The 24,416-nt window shown below is 38.6% G+C and overlaps 1 protein-coding gene across 4 annotated transcripts in view; it reads left to right on the forward strand.

Moving 5' to 3' along the window:
* ARHGEF28 (Rho guanine nucleotide exchange factor 28) overlaps window positions 1-24,416 on the forward strand; it is a 372,652-nt gene that overhangs the window by 218,358 nt on the left and 129,878 nt on the right. Inside the window, exon 1 of one of the 4 annotated variants that reach the window (XM_027864274.1) lies at window positions 8,809-8,945. The exons of the other annotated variants lie outside the window; for them this stretch is intronic. Within the exon in view, the coding sequence (XP_027720075.1) occupies window positions 8,861-8,945 (85 nt within the window). The 5' untranslated portion in view covers window positions 8,809-8,860. Of the gene's footprint in view, window positions 1-8,808; window positions 8,946-24,416 lie in introns of those variants that run through there. 4 annotated transcript variants of the gene reach the window in all.

Consider the following 24,416-nt stretch of genomic DNA (forward strand, 5'->3'; position numbering starts at 1 on the left):
ACTCCAAAAAAGGATAGGCTCAATTAAAACTCTGGTTAGCTTTCCTTGCGAGGCAGCACAAGTGCTGACAATTCATTGGGATAATTTTTCTTTGTCCTCAAGAGTGCCAAATTTAGAAGAAAGTTTTATATTACACTGCTTCTCATCTTTAGGCTTAGCACCAAAAAATGAAAAAGATTATTCACTAGCTTTTAAGACTCCAGCAGAAATATGGAAATATATTTGATATGATTGTACATATGTAACCTATTTAAATTTTTTTTACCTCTTTAAGGAAGGGGAGAGAGAAAGTTTGAAACTCAAAATTAAAAAAAAGAATATTAAAATTATCTTTACATGTAATTGGAAAAAATAAAATACCACTTAAAAAAACTCCAGTAGAGAGCTTTGTAGATCTATCCCATACACTAGGCTGGGCTTCAGATGTAGCTATACACAGAACTAAGGCAGCCAATGTTAGAGGCCTGAGTGGGAAATGTTCTGTTGTTTTCTTAAAACTTGTAAATGGGTAGAAAAAGAAAGAAAGGAAAGTAGTGAAACTGAGGATATCTACAATTGGGAATGGGCTGCTGGGGTAAGCTGTCTGGATTTTAGTACTTTTTGAGTGATCATGTAGGTTGTTAACCACTGAGATTTCTACTGATCTTTCTTTTGAAGTAAAGCCTTCCTTCCCTCTGACTATTATTTAAAGGTCTAATTGGTTCCTTTCCTCTTTTTGTCTCCTTTCCTGTCCTTTCCTCCTATTTCTTGATCTATCTCTGCTTCTGCTACTGAACCCTTCCTTACAGTAAAGAAAAACAGATAACCATAATGGACCCAGAAAACAACTGTCTTGACTGTATACAAATGACTATACAGATTTCCATCTCTTCCACCTCTCTTACTGGAGGAGGGGAGTATTTTTTTTATCATCTGTTGTCTGGAACCGAGATTTGTCATTACAATTAATTTGATTTCCTTCCTCTCACTTCAGTGAGACCTTCTTAGTGGCAACAGCCCTGAGGGTATGTGTTATGAAGAAAAATTCAATTATCTTTACAAAGATGATGAAGTAATAAAATGGTTAAAGGTCTTACTAGTTCCCTCAAGGTAACATGGAAACTTCATATAATTTAGTATTTTTAAAAATTCAATTGGGGTCATAAACTGTGTCTGAATTCTGACTATTCGATGTAATTGAAAAACACAGTGTGTTTATTAAGTACTTCCTCTGTGTAGAGGGCTATGCTAAGTGCTACTGGAAGTTATGAAGTTAAAATAAGGCACTGCCCTTACCCTCATGATCCCTAAAGTTATTAGTAAGTCACATACACAGAAAACTATCTAACTTGTAGGCTACCACCCTAAGCTTTGGACTTATGTGGACCAGATTCCATCTTGAAGGATCTTAGGAAGGCTTCCATTTTGATCCACTCAGAGTTTATTTGAGGAAATCTCCAAAGATAGCTTATGCCTAGGTTTTTATAGATAGAGGAGGAGAGAGTGAGGTTGAAAACTTTACTTAACTTTGCCTCACTTAAATCCAATTCATGTTCAAGTCCAGATGTCATTCTTGTGATGTGATTGGTCTTCTTTAAGAGCAAAGGATGGGGGCAGCTAGGTGGTGCAGTGGATAGAGCACTGGCCCTTGAGTCAGGAGGACCTGAGTTCAAATCTGGACTCGGACACATGATACTTACTAGCTGCGTGACCCTGGACAAGTCACTTGACCCCATTGCCTAGCCAAAAAAGCAAAAAAAAAAAAATGAAGGCTGAACAACAACAATAAGATATAGGTAAAAGATTTTTTTTTTTAATAAATTAACTATTTTAAGCCATGAATCCTCGGGTAAACTCCCCTTTTATCTGTTTCAAACTGATCACCTCTCTTAACAAGTTCCATTGCCGGCCCTTTATCCCATCCAGTTGATTATCCCCTATGTCTCTGTGGTCCCAAGTTATTAGCTGTGAACTCCAGTGGTCCTGCCTTCAGGGCAGTGATGGACCTCTTAAGAGTCATCTTAGGTTTTATAGAATCCCAAGAATTCAACAGTTTCTACCCACAAATAAAAGAGATCATTTCATCCCACATATAAATCTGTTTAAAAAAAACCATTTTTTTTTGCATTGAAAAGCTCTGTATAAAATTCATTTGTATCTATTTCAATTTTATTTGGACTTTTTGGTCATGAAATTATAAGGTCTACTGATCTATTTTGGCTCCATTCTGTGCTGTTTAAAACAGAAGCATATGTCTTATGCTTATTAAACTTTGAGTTTAGGATTAATCTAGGATTGACTCCACGGTGAATAGAACAGTGCATGAAGTGCCAGGCCTGGGGTCAGGAAGTCTCATCTGAGTTCAAATTTGGCCTCAGACACTTACTAGCTGTGTGACCTTAGGCGAGTCAGTTGACCCTTGTTTGCCTCAGTTCCTTATCTGTAAAATGGGCTGGAGAAGGAAAGGGCAATCCACTCCAGTATCTTTTCCAAAAAAAAAAACCCAAATGGGGTCACAAAGAATCACTCATAACTGAAACAATTAAACAACAACAACAAAGGATTGATTAATAAGAGATCTGTTCTTTTAAACTCCATTTCTCTTTGAATTCAATTTATAATTTTTGATCACTAGTTTTTCCCCAAAAAATATTTCTTTGGAAAAACAAGAGGACAAAAGAGTTAATTATCAAATGTACTTTCATAAAAAAGTAAATTACCAGATGCAACTGAATGAGGTTCCATTTCAGCTTGGGATCATGGAGGAAGCAGGGAATGGAATGTCTGGATACCTTCTTTCAGTCAAATTTCTTCCAGTAACCAGCTGGGCAATTTTGAAGATTTAATTTCTTGGAGCCTCAGTTTCCTCATTTGTAAAATGAAAAGTTTGAAGGAGAAGTTTATAAAGGCCCTCTACGCTTTCATTTTTATTCCATTTTCCCCTCTTTGTTCTTCCATAAGGTTAAGAAAATTGCCTAGAAGGAGAGGAGAACCTGGCTACTTTTTAAGCGCACTCTGGATCTTTATCCTTTTAATTCACCTTATTATCTTGTAAACGTGTTCTGAAAATCACGAACTCATGTACAATATAGAATGTGTATAAATAGGGACGGATTGTACGTTGTACATCGAGTTACAAGGGCACATTATTGTGAAAAGCTATTTAGTGAAGAGAGAGAACAGTTTATCACCATGTGGAATGAGCTAATCTCTCTTAATTAGACCATGACAAAGAAATTGGAAGAAGCTCGGACACAAGTGACGTTCTCATTGTGCCCTAGAGAGCCAATATGACAGAGTATTTGAAAGAGCATTGAGAACACGAGTCAGAAGACTAGGTTCAAAGCCTCATTCTGCTACTTCTTAGGCATGTGGCCTTGGCCAAGTCAGTTCAACCAACTTTATTCCATTCCAAACTCTACTACGTGCTAGTCACTGATTGTTGTTGTTGTTGTTCAGTCATGTTCAACTCTTTGTGACCCCATGGGCCATACTGCCCATGGGGTTTTCTTGGCAAAGATACTGTAATGGTTTGCCATTTTCTTCTCCAGTGGATTAAGGGGAAAAGAGGTTAAGTGACTTGCCCAGGGTGACATAGTAAATGTCTGAGGCTCAGATTTGAATTCAGATCTTCCAAATTCTAGGCCCAGCACTCTCTCTACTGAACCACAAAGCAGCCTCCTAAACAAACAGAGGATAAGTGACTTTCCCAGGGTCACCCAGCGAGTAAGTATCCGAGGCCAGATTTGAACTCAGGAAGATAAGTCTTTCTGACTTCAGGCCCAGCTGGCTCTCCACTGAACCATCTAGCTATCCCTGTCACTGGTGGTACAAAGTACAAAATGAAAGTCCCCGGCCTCATAGAGCTTACATTCTACTAGAGAGATGAAACTTGTACACAACATGTACGTAAGTCGGGTCTTGAAAGAAAAGGAAGAATCCAAAAAGGTAGAAATGAAGCAGCGTAGGGAGAACATTGATACGAATGCATGGAGGTAGAGCTTCTTAATTGATATATCATTATATGAAACACAGTTATAGATCACAAAGCAAGTTTGAGAAAGTCACTTTACCTTTCTAGAGGCAGCTAGGTGGCATAGTGCATAGAGTGCTGGACCTGGAATCAGGAAGACCTAAATTCAAATCTAACCTCAGACACTGGCTGTGTGACTTTACCACAGTCTGGCTCAGTTTCCTCAACTGTAGAATGGGGATAATAATAACCACTACCTCCCAGGGTTGTTGTGAGCACTAAATGAGATAATACTCATAAAGCATAGTATTTAAATCCTCTTCCTGCCTATTTTCCTTCCTTCCCTTTCACCCTTCTTCCCTTTTTTCTTGGCCTTATTCCTTATTTATAAAATGAGAGGAATCATTTCTAAGATCCTTTTCATTTCTGATATTCTATGGTCCTATGGGACCAGAGTTATCTATTATTTTTATGGTATGTAACCCTTTAGAAAATCTTAGTTGTAAGAATTCTGCTCAGGTGTTGAACCTGGCTTAAAGATCATTATATAAAATTTGAATTACTTTTAGGCTTATGAAGATTCTTATAGCAAGAGTTTCTACCCCTAGGAAGGAAATGAGCTAGAAATCAGTATTGTTGGCAGTTGGTCATGATATTACTGATCTGGCTTATATCTTTTAACACTTAAAATTAATTTTGTTGGATTGGAGACCTTATGGTGAGGAAACTCCTTCTGTGAATGAGAATCTGAAATTGTCCTGCAATTTACAGCCTTAAAGAGATGTCTAGGCACTGAGAGGTTAAGTGATTTACCCACTCAGTTTATTCAAAAGCCTGAATTTGTACCAGGGTCTTCCTAACTATACTTCCTAACTTCCTAACTATACTATGCCATGATGCCACTGTGTGCATGCGTGTGTGTACACACACACACACACACATACATACATATATGCACATGTGCACTTACACAGATTCATAATATATTCTATGTGTATATTCATATTCATACATCCACATATACCCCCAAATTACTATGAAAACACTTTTCTCCCTTGGTGGGTGATTAGAACACTTTCATATATCTCAATCTACTAATAAAACTATTACTTTATAAAAAAGATTCCTTTAAAAGTCAGTGTGATTGTAACTCATAATGGCAGGGTTTTTTGGAGGGGATAGAGGAGGGTCAGTGCTTGCTTTAAGGATGGCACACACAGCTCTGAAGAGGGCTTCATGCTCTCTTAAAATTTATAGCCATGGGTTGACTGCTCCCTCATTGAAGTTTTATGTTAATAAAAAGTATTTTGCAAATAGTGCTTACCTTTGAGATCATTTAGTCAAACCTCATCATTTTACAGATGCAGAAACTGAGACCCAGACAAGTTAAGTGATTTATCCAAAGTCATCTTGCTAGTTAATGAGAGCTCTCCTCATTCTTAGGCCAGCCAGTTCTCTTTCCTTATGTTATGCTCATCTTACTTGGTATATCATAGTATGAAACACATTTTATGTAATATATACATAATGTGTATATAAATATACATGTATAAATATAAACCATATATAAAATTTTAAAATGCTTTTCTAGGAAGAGGAATTTTGGGTAGAGAACTGATGGAATCGCCATTCTCCAATATAATATCAATAACTGATAATGATATTAATGTCTAATTTTCCACAATTAAGCTCGTTATGCTCCTCTTCCTTAGAGTAATTTCAAGCAACTAATGGATGCATCCAGATGAACCTAGATGAAAAGTTTACACATAGAACAAAAATAAGGCTTCTGAGAATCAACAGAATTGTCATGAGGATTATTATATTTTGTAAGGGCTGCTTTTACCTGGGGACACTGAGCAAGTTTTGACAGAAGACTTAGGAAAGCTGTGCTCACTTGGACCTCTGTTTAATAAAATCAATTGTTTACCTGATACCTTAGGTTCTGAATCTTTACCTGTATCAGATAAAGGAACCTCACTCTTGGGACTAGTCTCTAATCTGAAATTCTCCTTATAGCTCCAAGGACTTAAGGAAAGTCATTTGGTATTTTACAGCCTCTTATAACTAGAGTGTCTCAATATTGTATTGATTCGGGTCATGGTTGACTCTATAGTCTGCTACCCTTTTTTAGCCTCTAAGCTAACCCTAACTGTAACATGCCAGCACCTCCTATGAGTCTGGAGACATAACAGTGCCTCACCCCCCTCCAACTTTCCCCCAGTTTTCTTTTTGGGGCCACAAAAATTCCTTCGGACAGGATTGTTCAAGTTACACGGGGCTGCTTCTCATGTCACTCAGAGAAGAGAGATGGGACTGAGGAGGAACCTGGGTTACCTCTTGTACATGTGGGAGAATAACGTGTTACTGTCCCAGTTTCTTTACATGAAGCTTAGAGCTAGAAGGGACTGATTCTCCGATTTTGTAGGTGAGAAAATTGAAACCCAGAGAGATTAGGTGATTATTATTATCTGGTCAGATTATTATTATCTGGTCAGATATTTATTTAGCTAGGCAGAAAGAGAATGTGCAAAAAATAGGACATTTATCAAAACAGAAATAACTTCCCATTAAGTTGAAATTTTATAACAAACTGAATTCTTGATACAGTTCTGGTTTGGATTAGAAGTTAACATTTTTTTCCAGCTGCTGACTTTGCTAACAACAGCAATCACGTCTTCCTCAGTTTGTAACATAAATGAAGTAAAATGTTACCGAACACGTCACCATAATCCAACTCTACGTTGACTTGGTTCACGTATTGTAATCTCTCTCCTTTTCTTTCCTTTCTTTTTTTTTTTTTTCAGGCAATTGGGGTTAAGTGACTTGCCCAGGGCCACACAGCTAGAACGTGTCAGGTGTTTGGTCTGAGGCCAGATTTGAACTCAGGTCCTCCTGACTTCAGGGCCGGTGCTCTATCCACCGTGCCACCTAGCTGCCCCTCTCCTTTTCTAAATGCAGGAAACAGACTAGGAAAAAAAAAGTAATGAAGTTCAGCTTTTGAGCAATTGAAGAAAAAAACCAATGAAGTACTAGAAAAGAGATAATAAAAAATATCTCCTCTTTCATTAGCAATAAGGTGGAGGACTATAGGACAGAATATTGCATCCATTGCCAGATTATGGGCAGCTTGGTGGCTCAGTGGATAAGAGCATTGGGCCAGGAGTCAGGAAGACCTGATTTAAATTCAGCCTCAGACAGTTTATTAGCTGTGTGACCTTGGGCAGGTCACCTAACCTCTGTTTGCTTCAGATTTCTCATCTGTAAAATGAGGATAATAATACCTCATTCCTCCCAGGATTGGTGTGAGGATCAAAGGAGATAATAATTGTAAAGCACTTAGCACAGTCCCTGGCACATTGTTGTTGTTGTTCAGTTGTGTCTGATGCTATGGACTATACTATCCATGGGGTTGTCTTCTCCAGTGGTTTAAGGCAAACAGAGATTAAGTGACTTGCCCAGAGTCACACAGCTAATAAATGTCTAAGGCTGAATTTTAACTCAGATCTTCCTAACTCCAGGCCCAGTGCTCTATCTACTGAGCCATCTAGCTGCCTTCTTGTGCCTGGCACATAATAAGTACTATATAAATATTAGCTGCTATTATTAATTATTATTATTATTATTAGCTCTCAGTGGAATGTTTTCATTTAATCTTTTTTTCTTTTTACCCAGGAATGATTCAACCTGTAGTGGAGTAGATCGGATATTATGAAAGGTTAGAAAGTATCCACAAAAATACATTAAAACTTAATCTCCAGGACCACCAAAGACTTACTGGAGAATCTTGGGCTGTAACATTTTTGCAAAGAACTTGGTTAATCATAGCCTGTTGGAAGGGTCTGTATTTGGAGAACAGGGAAGTTAATTTTTTGTGGTGAAAAGATGTTGGGGGAGGGGATAATAGATTCTGACTGAATGCTATTTACTGTTGAGTTGTTCAGGGAGACTGTGTAAGAAGGGGTGATTTGTTGTAAATTAGTCACTACTTTTATTGTTAAGGACTGAAAGTTTAGAGCTGTGTTGTAAAGGTGCCAGGCCCACAAAATCCTTATGATGGACAGCTCAGTGACAGGTCTAAGGAGAATACTCAAATCAAACACAACATGTGTGGCTAGAAGACTCCCTTAATGAGATTAATATTTTTTGTTATAATACTGAAGCTTTCTGCCCTTTAGGTTTGCAAAGATAGGGAATCTGTATTGTTAGACAGATTATTGGTGCTTTCTCAGCTGCAATATCTGAAACATTGCCAAGGCTGCTAATACTAAGAAGATACATAACCTGGCATGCAGCATCAAGCTTTCTGCTTGTTATCTGCTCTACCAGTTGAAACTTTTAACCTAATGTTGCACAGAAAAAAAAAAAAACCCAAGCAAAGCCCAAAACCTTTTTTTTCTTATGAAAAATGATACTGTTGACACCAAAACCCAGTGAACCTCTATTTTTGAAGGTGTGTTTTGTTTTGCATTTTTTAAAATAGTCCTCAAAGGCTTGCTTTCTTAGTCACTTTCAATCCTGGCTTCCCTCCACTATTCATTTCCAGTTTCAGCAAAGAGAAAAGGTGAGTTAATGATTCATTTGCTCCTGCTGACCTTTTGAATAACTGGACTGTGATGTATCAGTGTTGCTTCTAGTTTTCTCTCTCTTGGGCTCTCTCTCTTTAAAGAAAAAAAAAACAAAGAAGCCAAACCCCCTTCTAGTTTAGCTTTAATATTTACAGGCTGCGCTTGTCTACATGCCTGGACGCCTGAAGGGAACACACCATTTACTGATTTTCCCTCCCCTGAGTTAGTGAGCTATTTGATCCTGCCCCCATTGCTTCCTTGACTTTGCATCACACTTAGACTTGACTGCCTTGGAAGGCTGCAAAGGGCTTCGTGAGGATCTGTTGATTGAACAGAAAGGATGGATTCAGATTCAGACTCACCTTTTAACTACTCGTGGCCTTCATTTCCTAAAATGAAGATTCGAAGAAGGGCATCCAGACAAGGTAGATGCCACTGTTGTTGTTGTTATTGATGCTGCTGCTGCTGTTTCTTAAAGATTAAAACCAAGTTTTCTGGCTCATTACACAGGTATATGTGTTTGTAGGTATCTATTTTTTATGCAACAAATTTTATCTAGCTTGTTTGTCCTTTCCACTCTTTCCCTCTTTTCCTTGGGATCTGCATCGGATTCCTGACCTGTTATGTTACACATAGGCATTTATTTAGTGGGAGTTCAGTGCAAAGTAGTTGCTTTGGGTTGTGGCACAGTTACCTTGGGGGTTGCCGTGTAAAGTTTTTAAATCTTCCATACACTAATGCCTAGACAGCTTTATATGGCCACTTAGTAAATAAGCTGTATGAGATTTGTATTTTCATTTATAATGTGAATTGTTAGCTTTTTTGGTTTCAAACTAAAGGAAGTTGTTGGATCAGTCTGACCCATGTGCCTTTGGGAATTTTACAAGAAGGAGCGCCTTACACAAACTTCAACAAAAATTCATCCAGCTAAGGAGTAATGGATGGAGGTATTTTGAATACATCATCACTGAATAGCTTTTAAAAAAAGCCAAAAGAACAAAGAAAAACTTACATGAACTTTAATAAATGATGGCGTTTACAAAGCTCTTGAACTGAGTACAAGTCACCTTTGTTGTAATCCAGTCCTTGGAAACCAAGCATGGGGTGGGGGGGGGGGGGTAAAAGAGAGGCGTGGCATGCAGAGTGGTTTTAGTTGAGCATATCCATAAAGGAGATGTGGTGCATAACCACTTTCTATTATTATAGACTAGCAAAGCCATGGCGTAGTTGGTAGGTTTTGGTTGCTTTACGGGGTTCAAAATGGAAGCCTAAAAAGTTCCTGGAAAACTCTTTCTTTTCTTTTCCAGTCCAAATACTTTTGTTGTTCATAGGATCATAGAATTAGAGAGGGAAGGGACCTTAGAAGCCATCAGTCCAACTCCCTCATTTTACAGATGAATGAACAGAGGCGTAGAAGAGTTAAGTGATTTGCCCAAAGTCACACAGACTGATAGAGATGGAATTGAAAACCAGGTCTTCTGACTAAAAAGCCAGTATTCTCTCCATTTTAAGTTATTACTTCTGTTCTTGTATGCAAAGTAGAAAGTGGAACAAAATTGGGGGTGGGAAGGAAGCTTACTGGTCTTTATCAAATTAGAGGCAGAATACTCAAATATGTTGGTGAATAGAAAACAGGTGGATTCAAATTTCTGATGATTAGCACATGCCTGGCACATAGCACTTAATAAATGCTTGTCCCCTTCCCCTTCCCCTCTCTCTAAACAAACTGCTCTGTCATTTAAGACCAAATTATAATCACAAACATAACCAAGTTCTTTTTCTTAGCTTCAGTTGGAGTCTAGTTATTAGAGAGATAATTTTCTATTAGCTTACATTTCTCTAGTGCTTTTAGGCATATACAACTTTCCTTATATGTCTGTGAGGTAGCATCACTGTCCTCTTTTTGTAGATGAAATTTCAGAGATGTAAAGTGAATCTCAAGCTAAGTATTGTAATAAAAGTTACCAGCTTAGACATTTGGTGAGGAAAATCTTTTGCTTTCCCTATGAACTGGAGAGGTTATTTTATTGCTGGGAGAAGATCTGGCCTTGGCTAAAAACTATGCATCCATTGTCCTTTGGACAATCCGTGATTTTGTGCTGTGCAGAGTTTAAGTGGGAGAGGGAGTTCCTGGAGAGTGAGGCCCTCCAGATACTTCCGTTTGTGTTTGACATTGTTCTGGTGGTATCAAGCTCCCAAGTAGAGGAGGCACCTACCTATTTGGTGGGAGTTTTCTCCCCCCCTCCCCAACCTGTACCATGTACACGTATGGACACAAAACCATAACAATCACCGAAACCACAAAACAACCACAACGTCAACTACAAACCTTCAGCTAATTTGTCAAGCTTGGACTCTACCATTCGCAGTTTTAATCAATTGCTCTCTTTTTAGGTCCCCTTTTAAATTTCAGGTAATAATGGAGTGTGTGGGAGTGGAGAGGAGGAGAGGTACAAATGAGGAATATGTAGTTAATTCACTCTTACCTTAGTCTAGATGTTATCAGTTGCTTCTTAGGAGCTCAGGAATGAGGCAGCATGAGAATACAGGGGAATGAAATAGTGGAGAGTTACTGAAGGGTATAGAAAGAGAGGGTAAAAGAAAATCCAGAATCATAGGGATTGTGGGATTTTAGACCTAGAAAATGCTTTTGAGATCTTTTGATCCAATACCCTTATTTTGTGGTTGAGGAAAATGATGCTCAGGAAACTTGCCCAGTGACTTCTCCATATTAGGCACTTGTTAAATATTTGCTGAGTTAAATCATGTTAGATCATATGGCTAATTGATGGTGGAGCTGATACTAGAATCCTGGTCTTCTGACTTCTAGGTTACTGCTCTTTTAGGTCAGGCTAATGCTTCATCATTCTGCTTAAGAGGATGCTAGATTAGGGCTCTAGGTGCTGTTTTGGTGAGACAGTCATAGTAGGCCACTGAATTTGGAAGCCCTGGGTTCCAATGCTGGCTCTGCAATTTATAATCTATGTGACCTTAGGACAATAGCTTAATCTCTCTGAGCTCGATTTCATCATTGATAAAATGAGGAGTTTAGACCGGAAGACCTCTAAGGTTCCTTTCACCTCTGGATCTATCATTCTGATATTTCATGAATTCACAGATTTGAGATCTCATTGATAAGGTGGTGGTAAACATAGACTATCTAACTCAACATCCTGTGCATTTGTATGCATGTATCTGTGACTTCCCACTCATATTCATAGAGAATTTATACATTGTTCTAGAAGTCATCTTCTTGGTCTTCAAACACTCTGTAGGTATTAGTGAAGGACTTAGTTTACCCCATCTGTTAACCCTTGTTCTTTCTACATCGTCAACTCACTTCCTTAACATAGCTTGTCTATATACAGTTGTTTGCATATTGTCACCTAGTAGACTGTGAGTTGCTTGAGGGCAGGGACTGTCTTTTGACTTTCTTTGTATCCCCAGCACCTAGCACATAGTAAGTTCTTTTTAAAAAAAAATTAAAATTTTCACATAGTAGGTTCTTAATATTTATTGACTGACTAATAGGTTTCTTGAGTAATCTTTATTTCTTTTAAATTATTGTTGGTAAAATGCTGCAACCTATTTTTGTACCAACCATGTATCCATTGTCCTTTGGGCCATCTTTGATTTTGTCCTGTTCAGAGTCTAAATGGGAAAGTGATCTCATAGAGAGTGAGACCTTTTAGATACTTCTGCTTGTGTTAGGTATAGTTCTGGTGGCATCAAGCCCCAGAATTCTATTACAGACTCTACTCAATGAGATTTCATGACCACTCAAAAATAGGAACAGAAATGGTTGGGAATTTCAGGGTATAAAATATTAAGGAATCAGATTTAGATTAAGGATCATAGATTTGGAGCCGGCAGGAAACTGAGAGTTCACTGAGTCTAACTTCATCATTTTACTGATGACGGATCCCCTTCCCCACAACACCTGGCATGAAACTTCACACATGTTAGGTGCTTAATAAAGTAGTTGTTGAGTTGAATTTTGTTGTCTGCTTCTGTGAGGTAGTGGTGTCATGATTATAGCTTCTCACTGAGTAAGAGGGAAATAAGAAAAATGTTAGTGTTCTCAAAAGAAAGTCAAGGTCTCCTGGTTCAACTAACTGGTATTAGAGCATTACAGGAAGACTCTAAATAAAAAGATTCATAAGTAATCTCTAGACATCATTATAACCATAAATTCACCATTCCACCCATCAAAATCTTTAATGAGTGATTAATAAATAGTAGAGTAGATTAATTTGTTTTACCATCCTTTCCTAGTTCATTCAACAAAAATGTTGTCACCACTTTGTGCAATGCACTGGCTTGATACTGGGGTAAGAAACAGATAAAGAAACTGTTTGCTCTAATGTGGGAATGTTAACTGGCAACAAAATGAAAAGCAGGTGGAAAAGGAGGGGAAGAAACTGGTCTGGATAACGTATAACGTGGAGAATCAGTTGACGCATAATTAAGAATTGACTGCAATAGAACACTGGTCAGAATTTCCCAACATTCCTGTCCCAGTATCTAATTGGTCTCTTTCAGTTGAGGCAGCAAACATTTATTGAGCACCAGTGTCTAACACCATAAAGCAGCTGATGATTTTGTTGGGAAGATCTGAAATACAAGTAGGAAAAGTCAGTTAACAATAATACAAGGCAATAAGTGATAATGGACTCAGATAAGAGGTCAGTGGAAGGAGGATGATTGTGAGTTAGAGTGGTCCCAGGAAAGGCTTCACAGAGAAGATATGTGGATGGCTAGAGAGAAGGGAAGAAATGCCAGGTGGTGGGAAATGTTCTGAGGACAGCTTAAATAGAGCAAAGAGCTAGCACAGGTGAGTAGTGAATGTTATGGTTAGAAAAAGAGAAAATGGAGATAAGCAGATGATAGGGTTAGAAAAAAGATGCAGTGGAAGATCATGAGTGCCAGGCTAAGGAGTTTATATTTATTCTTAGGCAAAGAGGAATCATTGAAGGTTTTTGAACCTTTTGAACCTGATGGAAAGTATATTTGATGCAGACTAATCCAAAGGGGTTGTGCAGGATGAATTGGAAGGAGGTGAAGACAAAATCACTTCATAAGCTGTTTAGATAGCTATTTCATGTGTGTGGTGATACTAGGGTAGTAGCAATGGGGACAGAAAGGGAGAAATGGATTCAACATTATTACCAAAGGAAGAATGGATAGGACTTGATATTTTGGGAGAAAGGGGACTGATGGATTGATTGAATGAATGAAGAAAGCATTTATCGAGAGCTTACTGTATGCCAAGCACTAGAGACACAAGATGAGTCTTCTTGCACTCTATCCACTTTGTCACCTAGCCGACCCTCCCTCCTCCCACATACAAAAAGCAAAGACAATCCCTGCCCTCGTGGATATTTATCTTCCATGCTAAGCAACTCAAAAAGGGAGTAGTGGTGGGTTAGGGATATTTTGTCATTGAAAGTTACAGTGGTAATGAATAGGTCTGCAAGATTGGCACATTCCTAGTAACAGTGTCAGAGTAGATTTGATTGCAGTTCATGGCTCCAGAAATGGAGGAGAAGTGAAGTACTATATAGCTAATAAGTGTTAGAGAATTTGAACTCAGGTCTTTCTGACTCTAGATCCAACACTAGCTGTTATACCACATAGTTTCTGTAGTACAAAATAATTTGTATATATACATCAGAAAGATTAAAGATGATGGAGGTAGCCATGAACAGATAAGAGTTGTATTGATCAGTTTTGCTTGACTGTTTTCCCTTGTTACAAAGGAGGGTTCTTGTAGCGGAAGGGGAGGGTGATTATTGTGATGGAAAAAACAAACATTAATGAAAATCAAACCAAATTCCACATGCATATAACTTTATAAGTCACCTACAAAGTAGTTGCAGTCAAAGCTGTAAGGGAAGATAATGTCTTTGATGAACAAAGTATGTGTGTGTCTGTGTATGTATATAAACTATATATACATATATATATATATACACACACATACACATTTTAATACATGTGTGTGTGTGGGGAGAGAAAAGAAAGAGAGACAGAAAGACAGAGACATAGAGACAGAGAGACAGAGAGAAAGAGAGACAGAGAGAGAGACACAGAGAGAGAGACAGAGAGAGAAAGAATAAAACTCAGTAAATGATGGGGAATATCTGACCCCTAGCTGGTGTAATGGATAGAGTGTTGGCTATGGAGTCAGGAAGACCTTGAGTTTGAATTCTGCCTCAGACTCTTGCTAGCTGTGTGACCTTGGGTAAATCACTTAACCACTCTCAACCCTAGTAAACTCTTCTGTTAAAATGGGTTGGGTGTGGGGAGTAACACCTACCTCATGTGGTTTTTGTGAGGATCAAATGAGATAATGTATATCAAGTGCTTTGCAAACCTTAAAATGCTATATTAATACTAGCTTTTATTATTTAGGAGCAAGAGAAAGTTCATGAGGAAGCAGAAAGGCGGGAAAGTGTAACGTTAAGGCCAAAGGAAAAACAAATTTCAGAGAGGGTGTGTTGAACTGAATGAAGCTACAGGAGGTCAAGGAGAATGAGAACTGAGAAAATGACATTGACTTCGGTGCTCTGTGATCTGTTCTCTTTCTTGTTTGGAACTGAGCCCAGAGAATGATCAGTTTAAGAAATAACGGAGAGTTGTTTATAGATTACAACTTTGTGTGTAAAATAAACGAGATACAGTAAAAGCAGGTGCCTGGGATGGGAGAGGTGTTGACCTCTTTCCCTTAAGAAAGACATGGTAGAGAGAAAAGTTAAACAAGTGAAACAAGTGCAAAAGAAAAATTTTAAATTAATTGAAAATAAAATAAAATAAAAAAGAAATTAATTTGAAAGGACATAACCTAAATTTCTTCCCATGAATTTTTTTTATTAGTAAGAAGATAGACATCATTCAGTCTAGTTGGAATAGGTATTTTATTAAATGCAAACTGGAAGAAAAAAAGCACCAGGAAACCTGACTTTTCAGACAAAGTGATCAGTTTTTGAAGAACCAAGGCTTTTTGCCTCTCAGGCAGTTCCTTACACGTAGTTTGTTTTTAGACTAGCTAAGCCTTCCTGTCTGTCCTCTTGCTTAGTCATATAATGACATGGTCTAAATCTTTTTCTCTTCCTCATCTTTATTTGTATTTTTCAGATTGGGGATTGGTAATACTTTGAAGTCAGGCTTCTAACTTATGCAGCATGCAATCCAATGTGGCTCACCTGACTCTTGAGTACAGCCCTCCTGATCCTTTTTTTAGCCAAAAAAAAATTATTTTTTCTATCTAACCAGCTAGCACAAATGTACTAATAGACCCAACCAATTACCTGCTGCTAACATAGTGTAAATTGGCGGCCACCAGGTGTCAGACTAGCAAGTTTGGCTCAATGAGTAATCGTAATTGAAACAAAATGTAATTAATTATATAATTAGATTCATGTGGCCCACACACATGGATTTCTGCTTCTGTGGCCCATAATGGAAAAACTTGGATACACCTGACCTAGGAGGTCGCTGATGAAGTTCCATGATCATGAGATCATGGAATTTGCAGCCTGGTTATTTAATTTGTTAGTAAAATTTCCTTTCTGTGCCCTGACAGCAATGTTATTGTTTATATTTACTAGTCTATTTTTCTGTCTGCCTCTTTCTTATAAGTTCCTTTGTTGTTGTTGTCTAGTTGTTTCAGTTATGTCTGGAGTTTTCTTGACAAAAGATATTGGAGTGGCTAGCCATTTCCTTCTCCAGCTCATTTTACCAGAGAAGAAACTGAGGGAAACAGGGGTTAAGTGACTTGCCCAGGGTCACACAGCTACTAAGTGTCTGAGGCCAGATTTGATGAGTCTTCCTGACCCCAGCACTGGTACTGTATCCACTGCACAACCTAGCTGCCCTTGCTCGTTATCATATCCTTTTCTTGTTTGTACTTGGTAGAACAAAGAAAAAAAAAAGTAGAGGAAAATGCACTGGTTTTACTACCAGAGGGCCTGGGCTGGAATGGGGTGAAAAGTGACAGGGTTTCAAATTTTGACTTCTGGCTGTGTGATTCTGGGCAAGTTACTTGAGCCCTCTGAGCCTCATTTGCTTCATCTGTAGAATGAGGAGGATTAGACTAGATGATCTCTAAGATTCTTTTTATGATCCTCCATTACTCCCCCAGCCCCTTTCCCTGCCTTTTTTTTTTTTAAGTTGGAGATCATGGAGAACCTAGTCATGGGTTGGAATCTAGTTTTAGAAGGCAATTTGATTACATACAGCAAGAACTTGTGACAGTCAAATTCACATGCAACTCCCTTTCCCTGTGACTTAAGAGAGGAAGTGAAGGAGATTATGTCTTAATAGGAGTACTCTGAAAAACTTAACTCAGTGCCTGCTTGAGTTGGGATGGAGAAGGGTAAGAAGAAGAGTTGAAAGAAAGCTGGTACATTGAGCCTTCCATGAATGTTTTCTTCAGGTCCTCAAAAGTGCCCTTTTCCCATTCCATAGTTGCCCCTTGACGTATTCCAGTGGGTTGGCACATAGAGGTCAGTGATTTGTACCAGTTAGAGCTCATGACCGTTCCACTTGGAAGACTCAAGGAATGCCTGGATTTTTGTTTTCTTTGTTTCAAAGGGAAACTTAACCAAGAAACTATTTCTGTTCCTCTAACAAGAAAGATAAAGTACATGAACCAGACCGTGTCCTAATTTCCTGCATTCTATTATTTTCAACTTCAAATAATGTAAATTAATAGTACCCATAACTGTCAAAATAATATGCTGCTCTTTAGGCCTTTATTCATTCATTCATTTATTTATCCACTTTTATTTCTTTATTCTTCTGTTTCAGTTTGTCTCATATCCCTGGGGTTGAGTAATGGAGTCAGGATGCTACCACCTCAGTTGGTTTAAAAAAATATTAGCAGGCTCATATTTTCCTTTCAGGGAAAAGTAGGTTTCTAGAACTTTTTTTGCTTCATCTAAAATATGGGATTTCTCCTTGCCAGTATCCACCTAAGGTTCTTAGAATACTGATATTAAGAGACAGCCTTGTATGTTCTCATAATATCCTTGACTTCTATCTAATCCATTCTCAATCCACTAAGCTCCTACTGTATGAGTGGCAATATGACAGAGTGGAGCCAAGAAAAACTGAGTTTTGGTTGAATATTTAACACATAATAGCTGTGTAGGCAGCTAAATGGTACAGTGGGTGGAGCACTGGGTCTGGAGCTAGGAAGATCTGAGTTCAAAACTGAACTCAGACACTAGCAGTGTGATCCTGGACAAATCACTTAACCCCGATTTGTCTTAGTTCCTCATCTGTAAAATGGGGACATACTAATTTTATTTTGTTTAGGCAATGGAGTTAAATGACTTGCCCAGGATCAGAGAGCTAGTAAGTGTTATGTGTCTGAGGCTGGATTTGAACTCAGGTCCTCCTGAATCCAGGGCTAGTGTTCTATCCACTGCGCCACCTAGCTGGCCCAAAAGTGAGGACATACTGGAGAAGGAAATGGCAAATCACTCCGGTATGTTTGCCAAGAAAATGCCACGGACAAAGTCCATGGGGTCAGACACAACAGAACAACTGAACAACGACAACAAACTGTTTGTGACCTGAGTAAATAAATCACTTTACTTCTCAGGGCCCCAGGTAGCCCTAAGATTAGTTTATAGCTGAGTTTCCATTCAGCATCAATGGAGGGAGCTGCTGATGATATCAATGAGATCACAGGTCTGTGCTACCACCCAAAAGATGTCTCTAGTTGCCAATGTGTTATCTTCCCTAATCAAAATGTGAACCTCTTGAGAATAGGGGTCTCATTTTCGTATTTGTATGCCCAGCATTTTTCCAACTTTGTCCGTATCATAAAGATCAGAAGACAATGAGGAACTTAAAGGCCACCGTTTCTCTGAATTCATTGTCTTGAAGGAAAAGGGTGGGAGTGTTTGCTAACTCTTACTCTGTGGTGAAATCTGTTTTTCTCCTGCTATTGTAATTTCTTCATGAGGTAGCTGCATGGTGGAGTAGGCAGTGCATTAAGACTGGAGTCAGGAAGACTGTTCAAATCAGTTCACATCCCACCTCAGATATTTTTCTAGCTATGTGACCTTGGTCAAGTCACTTGACTTCCATCTGCCTCAGTTTCCTAAACTACAAAATGAGGGTAATACAACCCACTTCTTAGGGTTGTGTAGATGAAGTGATATAATAAGCAAAAAAAAAAGCCCTTTGCAAGCCTTAAAATGTGATATAAACACTATCTGCTACTATTAATGTTACTATTAGTATGATATCTTTTGCCAGTTCTTGGCTAGGATGTCAGGTATTGGGATTGGTCCTGGTAACCATTGTAGAACAAGAAAGAAGATTTATTTATATGTATGTTGTCTACAAATAAACAGTTATTTCGTGTAGGTTGGGGCAGGGATTATGGATGGACACATGACTAGTCTAATGGATCACTGGAACATGATGGGGAGAGAAGAAACAAACTAGGGAAGGATATGGGGATTCCAGTATGTCCTGGCTAGTTCATAAGTGTGTCATAGATGTAAAAAGGTTGGTGAAATGTACTGAGATAGAACACAGGAAAGGATATTTTGAAACCTCATTTTTTCTTTTTTCTTTTCTCTATCACCAAATAATTTAGTAAATTGGGAGCAAGTTCTACATCTAAAAAGAGCAATCTGATAAGAAGCTATTTGGAAATTTAAAGGCTTTTTATTTTCATTTTTTTTTCAGCCAAAGACAAGGTTTATTAGAATATCCATCATATTGGTCAGACTCTTAAAGAGTCTGAACATTAGTACCGTCATATTGAGGTATTGGCTATATTATAAGAATCTAACCAGTGGCTAGATTTTAAGAATCTGAGCCATTTAATGGCTTTTTAGAAGAACAGTGATACTTTTAAGAAGTGCACTTACTTGAGATCTTTATCTCACTTTGATAGCTATCAACAATGAGTTTGTTCATTGGTTCACTGGTTCTTTTAATCAACAAATATTTATTGAGCACCCACTACTTGAAAGTTACTGTGCTAGATACTATGGAAGATTCAAAGAAAGTGGCACAATGACGTGTTCTCTGCACTCTAGGAGCTGACAATCTGGTCAGCTAGATGAGATATGGTCTAATAAATAAGTGGGATACAGGGTAGACAATGATGTAGGCTATAAGAAGAACAAACACGATGTATGAAAATTCAGAGGAGGGAGATGTAACTTGAATATGGATAGGTCACAGAAGACTTCTTAGAAGAGGTGGCTTTAATTTGGGCTCTGAAAGATATGTAGGATTCATCCAAATGGAAATGAGGAGTATACTCCCAGAGAAGGAAATAATATGCACAAAGGCAAAAGCTGGGAAAGCTCAGGGAATGATGAAGAGTTCAGCTTTACTGGAACACAAGGTACAAGTAGGAATGCAATAGGAGATATGCCTGGAAAGGGAGGTTGGGCCTAGATCATATAGGATTTTAATGGCATGCGGAGAGGTGGCATGACATGCTCTGGCAATGGGGAGCCATTGAATATTTTTCAACAGTGTCATGGCAAGGTCATAGCTGTGCTTTAGGATGATTAGTATGGTAGCAGTATGTATGAGGAAAGAGAGGCAGTTGGAAATAGGACTCATGATCTTGGGAGAGAAATTGGGGCACATGATAGTGCCTAGAGCAAAAACATAGAGAGACTAGTGAGGTCAGAGGGACTTGCAGCAATTCTGGTAAAAGGGCAGTGACTCCTAGTAGGGTGGAGGCAATAGAATTGGATGGAAAGGGGATTGATGTGACAGGGTATGTTGAAATTGTTTTGCTGGTGATAGTCATGTGGACATACTCAAGTTGGTTTAAAATGTAGGTGTTAATCACAAGAGGAAAATCAGGGTTGGATGCATGGGTTTGCTAAGAGAGAATTTTAGCTTAGTGTGTCCACCCTAGGATCCTGAACTCTGAATTCTCTTCTCTGACCATAATTCTTTGCCCTTCCACCTCTCCCTCTACCTCACTCTTTCCAAATAAATTCTTTGCCCCTACTTTGATCTTTAATCTCTCTTTCCCTCCTAATTCTTCCAGTCTATCAGCCCTGCTCTGACCTCACATTTCTTCTTTCTTGACAGGCAGTTGACCAGTTCAACTGTACATCATCCTTTACCCTTGAATGACTTATTTTTGTTTTAGGTCGTTTGGGCCTTGCCAATCCTCAACCCTGGGTTGACTCTGGCTTCTCTGTTCTTGCTCTTTGGCTGCTGAATGAAGTCCTGCATAAAGTGATGTTATCTGACCCTGTTTGGGCCATCATTGAAGCACAGAAATCCTTTTATTTTTACCTGGTGGACTGACTCTCTGTCACGATCTCTCCAAATGATCTTTCTTTCTTCAAGTGCCCTATGCCACCATCACTCCCCTTTATCATCAGACTACTTTACTAAGAAAGTTGTGGCTATTTATTGTGAGCACCCTTATCTCACCTATTCCATGTCACCTCAAAATCACTGTGTATTTCTTGTTGGCTTTGACTCTTGTGCTCTGGCATCTGAGGAAGAGAAGGCCATTTTCCTTGCCAAGGCCAAGGTCAAACTTTTTTTACTTGTACTTTCATCCCTTTCCTTCTTATTTCATCTGAGAGCATGCCCAATTTATTATTTATTCTTTTTCTTATCTGAAATTTCTTCCTATTAACTCCTGCCCACTGCCTTTAAATGTGCCTGTGTTTCTTTCTCCTTCCCTAATTCATTCATTTAGCTTTATATCTATGATCCTAGCCTTTCTTCTGTGCCCATTGTCTGTTGAACAATCCCAACTGGATATCTCATCTTCAATACAACATGTCCAAACAGAACTCATTATTTCCCCTTCCCCATTCCCCCACCCCAAATCTTCCCTCTTTTGCTTTGGATTGGGCTGGCCAGCCATGACATTTCAGCTGTCCAGAATCTACATGTCTGTTCCTCAGTTATGGAGTGTGTGAATCTAAGACCAGGATAGGTAATTTCCTCCTACTTGTACTAATCCCAATCATTCTTGGAATGGTGAACTCTGTATCTCTTTTTAGGTTATGGGTTGGGAAAGCCCTTTCTGTCCATTCTCTCTCAACCTGAGGTGAGACACTTTGCCTCAACATCACTTCCCCTTGTATTTTAGGTCCTGATGCTTGCATCTCATATTTTGTCTAGATATCTCCATACTTTGCCCTCTTGGAAGCCATTCATTCTTTGACCTTGACCTATATTCTTGTCTTTGGCTTTCCTTACTTTCCCTTCCCCTAACAAATTTCCCTAGTCAGTTCTTCATGGCTGGCTCAATCCATCATGGTAAAAAACAAACAAACAAACAAATACACCTCTTATGTTCTATGACTCTCCAGGCCTTCTGGTCAGCCCTACTCCTGCCTCTGTGAATCTGTAATCCCACTGTGACCACTTTGTATCCCAAACAGAATTTCTCTCTCCTTCTGCATTTCTATTTCCTAATGGCTTCATCTTAGGTTCCCATTTATTGGGAAGACCAAGCTAATAGATATCCTGTGAAACCCATGGACAGTGACTGTCCTTTGCTTATTTTAAACTACTAGTTCCAGTTACTTCTCATTAGCCCATGTTTGGGTTCATTGATAATACGAAGGTATCAACTATTTCCTTCCTCTTTTCCCCCCTCAATACCCTTTCCTATAACTGAATACTTACTGTACTACAAATACTACAAAAGGCTATTGTATTTGGAGATTAGGAAGTTATTAAAGTCCAAAGAGTAGTGAGGATAGAAACCATATTCCTGGTGGGTGAGGAAAAAGTGAGTGATGAGAAAATAATAGAGGTAGTGAGTATAGACTGTTCTTTGAAGAAGTTTGATATAGGTAAGGAATAGGGTGAGAATCCCTTGAGAAAAAGGAATAGAACATATAAGGGAAGAAAGATCAAAGAGACAAGAATAATTGATGAAGTAAAGGTCTGGAGGAGGCAAAAGATATGAAATCATGGGCAGAGATCATGTGAGATGTTTATGTAAGATCATAATCTGTTATTCTAGTCATTCCATTCCTTTATTCACGCAATACCAACAACCTGTAATATATACCTACTGCATGTTTTAAAACATTTAGGTAGGTGCTGGGGGTGATAGAAATTTTAGTTAAGGAAAAAAAATGCCTTATGTACATTATCTTATTTAATCCTCACATTTGAGGTAGGTGCAATGGGTAATATTTGTCATACAGAGCAGTTAAAAGGCTTGCTCATGGGCACATAGCAAGTGTTGGAAGCAGGATTCAAACCCAGAAGCTGAAGAGGGAGAAGAAGAATGACATAGTTGATGTCTGTATTACCCCAGAGCCCAAATATGAGCCAATGAGAAGCAATTGCAATTAGTAACTGAAGACAAGGAAAGGTAAATCTGCAATATAATGACTGCAGATTTCATAGGGTTGACTATACTATGTTGTCTCTCAACCATATACCCTAAGAAATTATAATATATACTATTCCATAAGTGTATTTAGAGAGGTACCAACAAGGTGACCCATGGTGTACAAAGACAAAGGTCAAGCCAGGTCAACAAGCATTTATTAAGTGCCTGGGACTGTGATCTTTGGTAAAGACCTGATCAGGTAAGGCTTTTATGTATGTAAGAGGGAACATTTGAATTGGGCTTTTGTAGGTGGATAAGATTACTGTTGGTGAAATGAGAAGGCATTTCAGTTGCAGGGAGGGTTTTGTCTTATAGAGGAAATGGAGGAAGGTGATCAGAGGTAGAAGTGGTGCCAGATTGCAGAGGACCTCAAATGCTAGGCAGAAAAAGAGAGCTTTGAAGATTTTTGAGGCAGGAGTGACCAGATCTAGGAAGGACTAATTTGTCTACTTTTAAAGCTAACAGCAGGAATCCTGGGAAAATCATAAGATCATATTTTAATAGGATAATAGATTTAGAGCTGGAAAAGATCTTAGAGGCCATCTAGTAGATAGCAGAAACAGTTTTCAAACCCAGGTCCTCTGACTCCAAATTTGAGGTAACCTAAAACATAGCTCTATCTGCCCCTCCTTCCATCCAGATAAATCAAAAAAATGTACCTGAATGCAGCAAAACCAGTAGTTACAGGAAGAAGAAAGTTGAAAAAACACTCCATAAGATAATTTTTAGAAAAAATAACCAGATCAGCTCAACAATTTGTTGTTCCTAGACTCCATTCCCCAGCCCAAACTGATAGGAGGGAAAAGGCAGGGAGAGAAAGGGAGGGAGGGAGAGAGAGAGAGAGAGAGAGAGAGAGAGAGAGAGAGAGAGAGAGAGAGAGAGAGAGAGAGAACAAAAAAGTTAACTTAGAGAATTTCAGATTGAGCAGTATAATAGGGAGGGGTGTGTTTGTATGGCAGGGGGAGAGGCCCAGATCAGATTAATATAAGCACACAAACAAAACAAAACCTCTAAATTGTACAGTCTATATGCTGATTAAAGGAGGGAAATATAGAACTGAGTGTATTGTTGCAAAAATTAGACTTCTAACTTACAGCAATTTTTGAACGGGAATATTAAATAAAATATATTTGTATACTTAAATATAAATATTTCTCATTATCCTGAGGACACTTAACTAAAATGGATCATATGCATATTCTGGGGCATAAATAAATCATAAAAAAGGCAGCAACAAGAAACATTCCTTTCTAGACATCCAAGGGCAACTAGGCAGTGCAGTGGATAGAGTGCTACACCTGGAGTCAAAAAGGCTCATCTTCTTGAGTTCAAATCTGGCCTCAGATACTTCCTAGCTGTGTGACCCTGGGCAAGTCACTTAACCCTCTTTGCCTTTGTTTCCTCTTCTATAAAATGAGCTGGAGAAGGAACTGGCAAACCACTCCAGTATCTTTGCCAAGAAAACCCCAAAATGAGGCCACAGACAGTTGGACACGACTGAAAAACAATAAAAATAGGGATT

Source organism: Vombatus ursinus, unplaced genomic scaffold (genome assembly GCF_900497805.2).
Source record: "Vombatus ursinus unplaced genomic scaffold, bare-nosed wombat genome assembly UNPS02014774.1, whole genome shotgun sequence".
NCBI lineage: Eukaryota > Metazoa > Chordata > Mammalia > Diprotodontia > Vombatidae > Vombatus > Vombatus ursinus.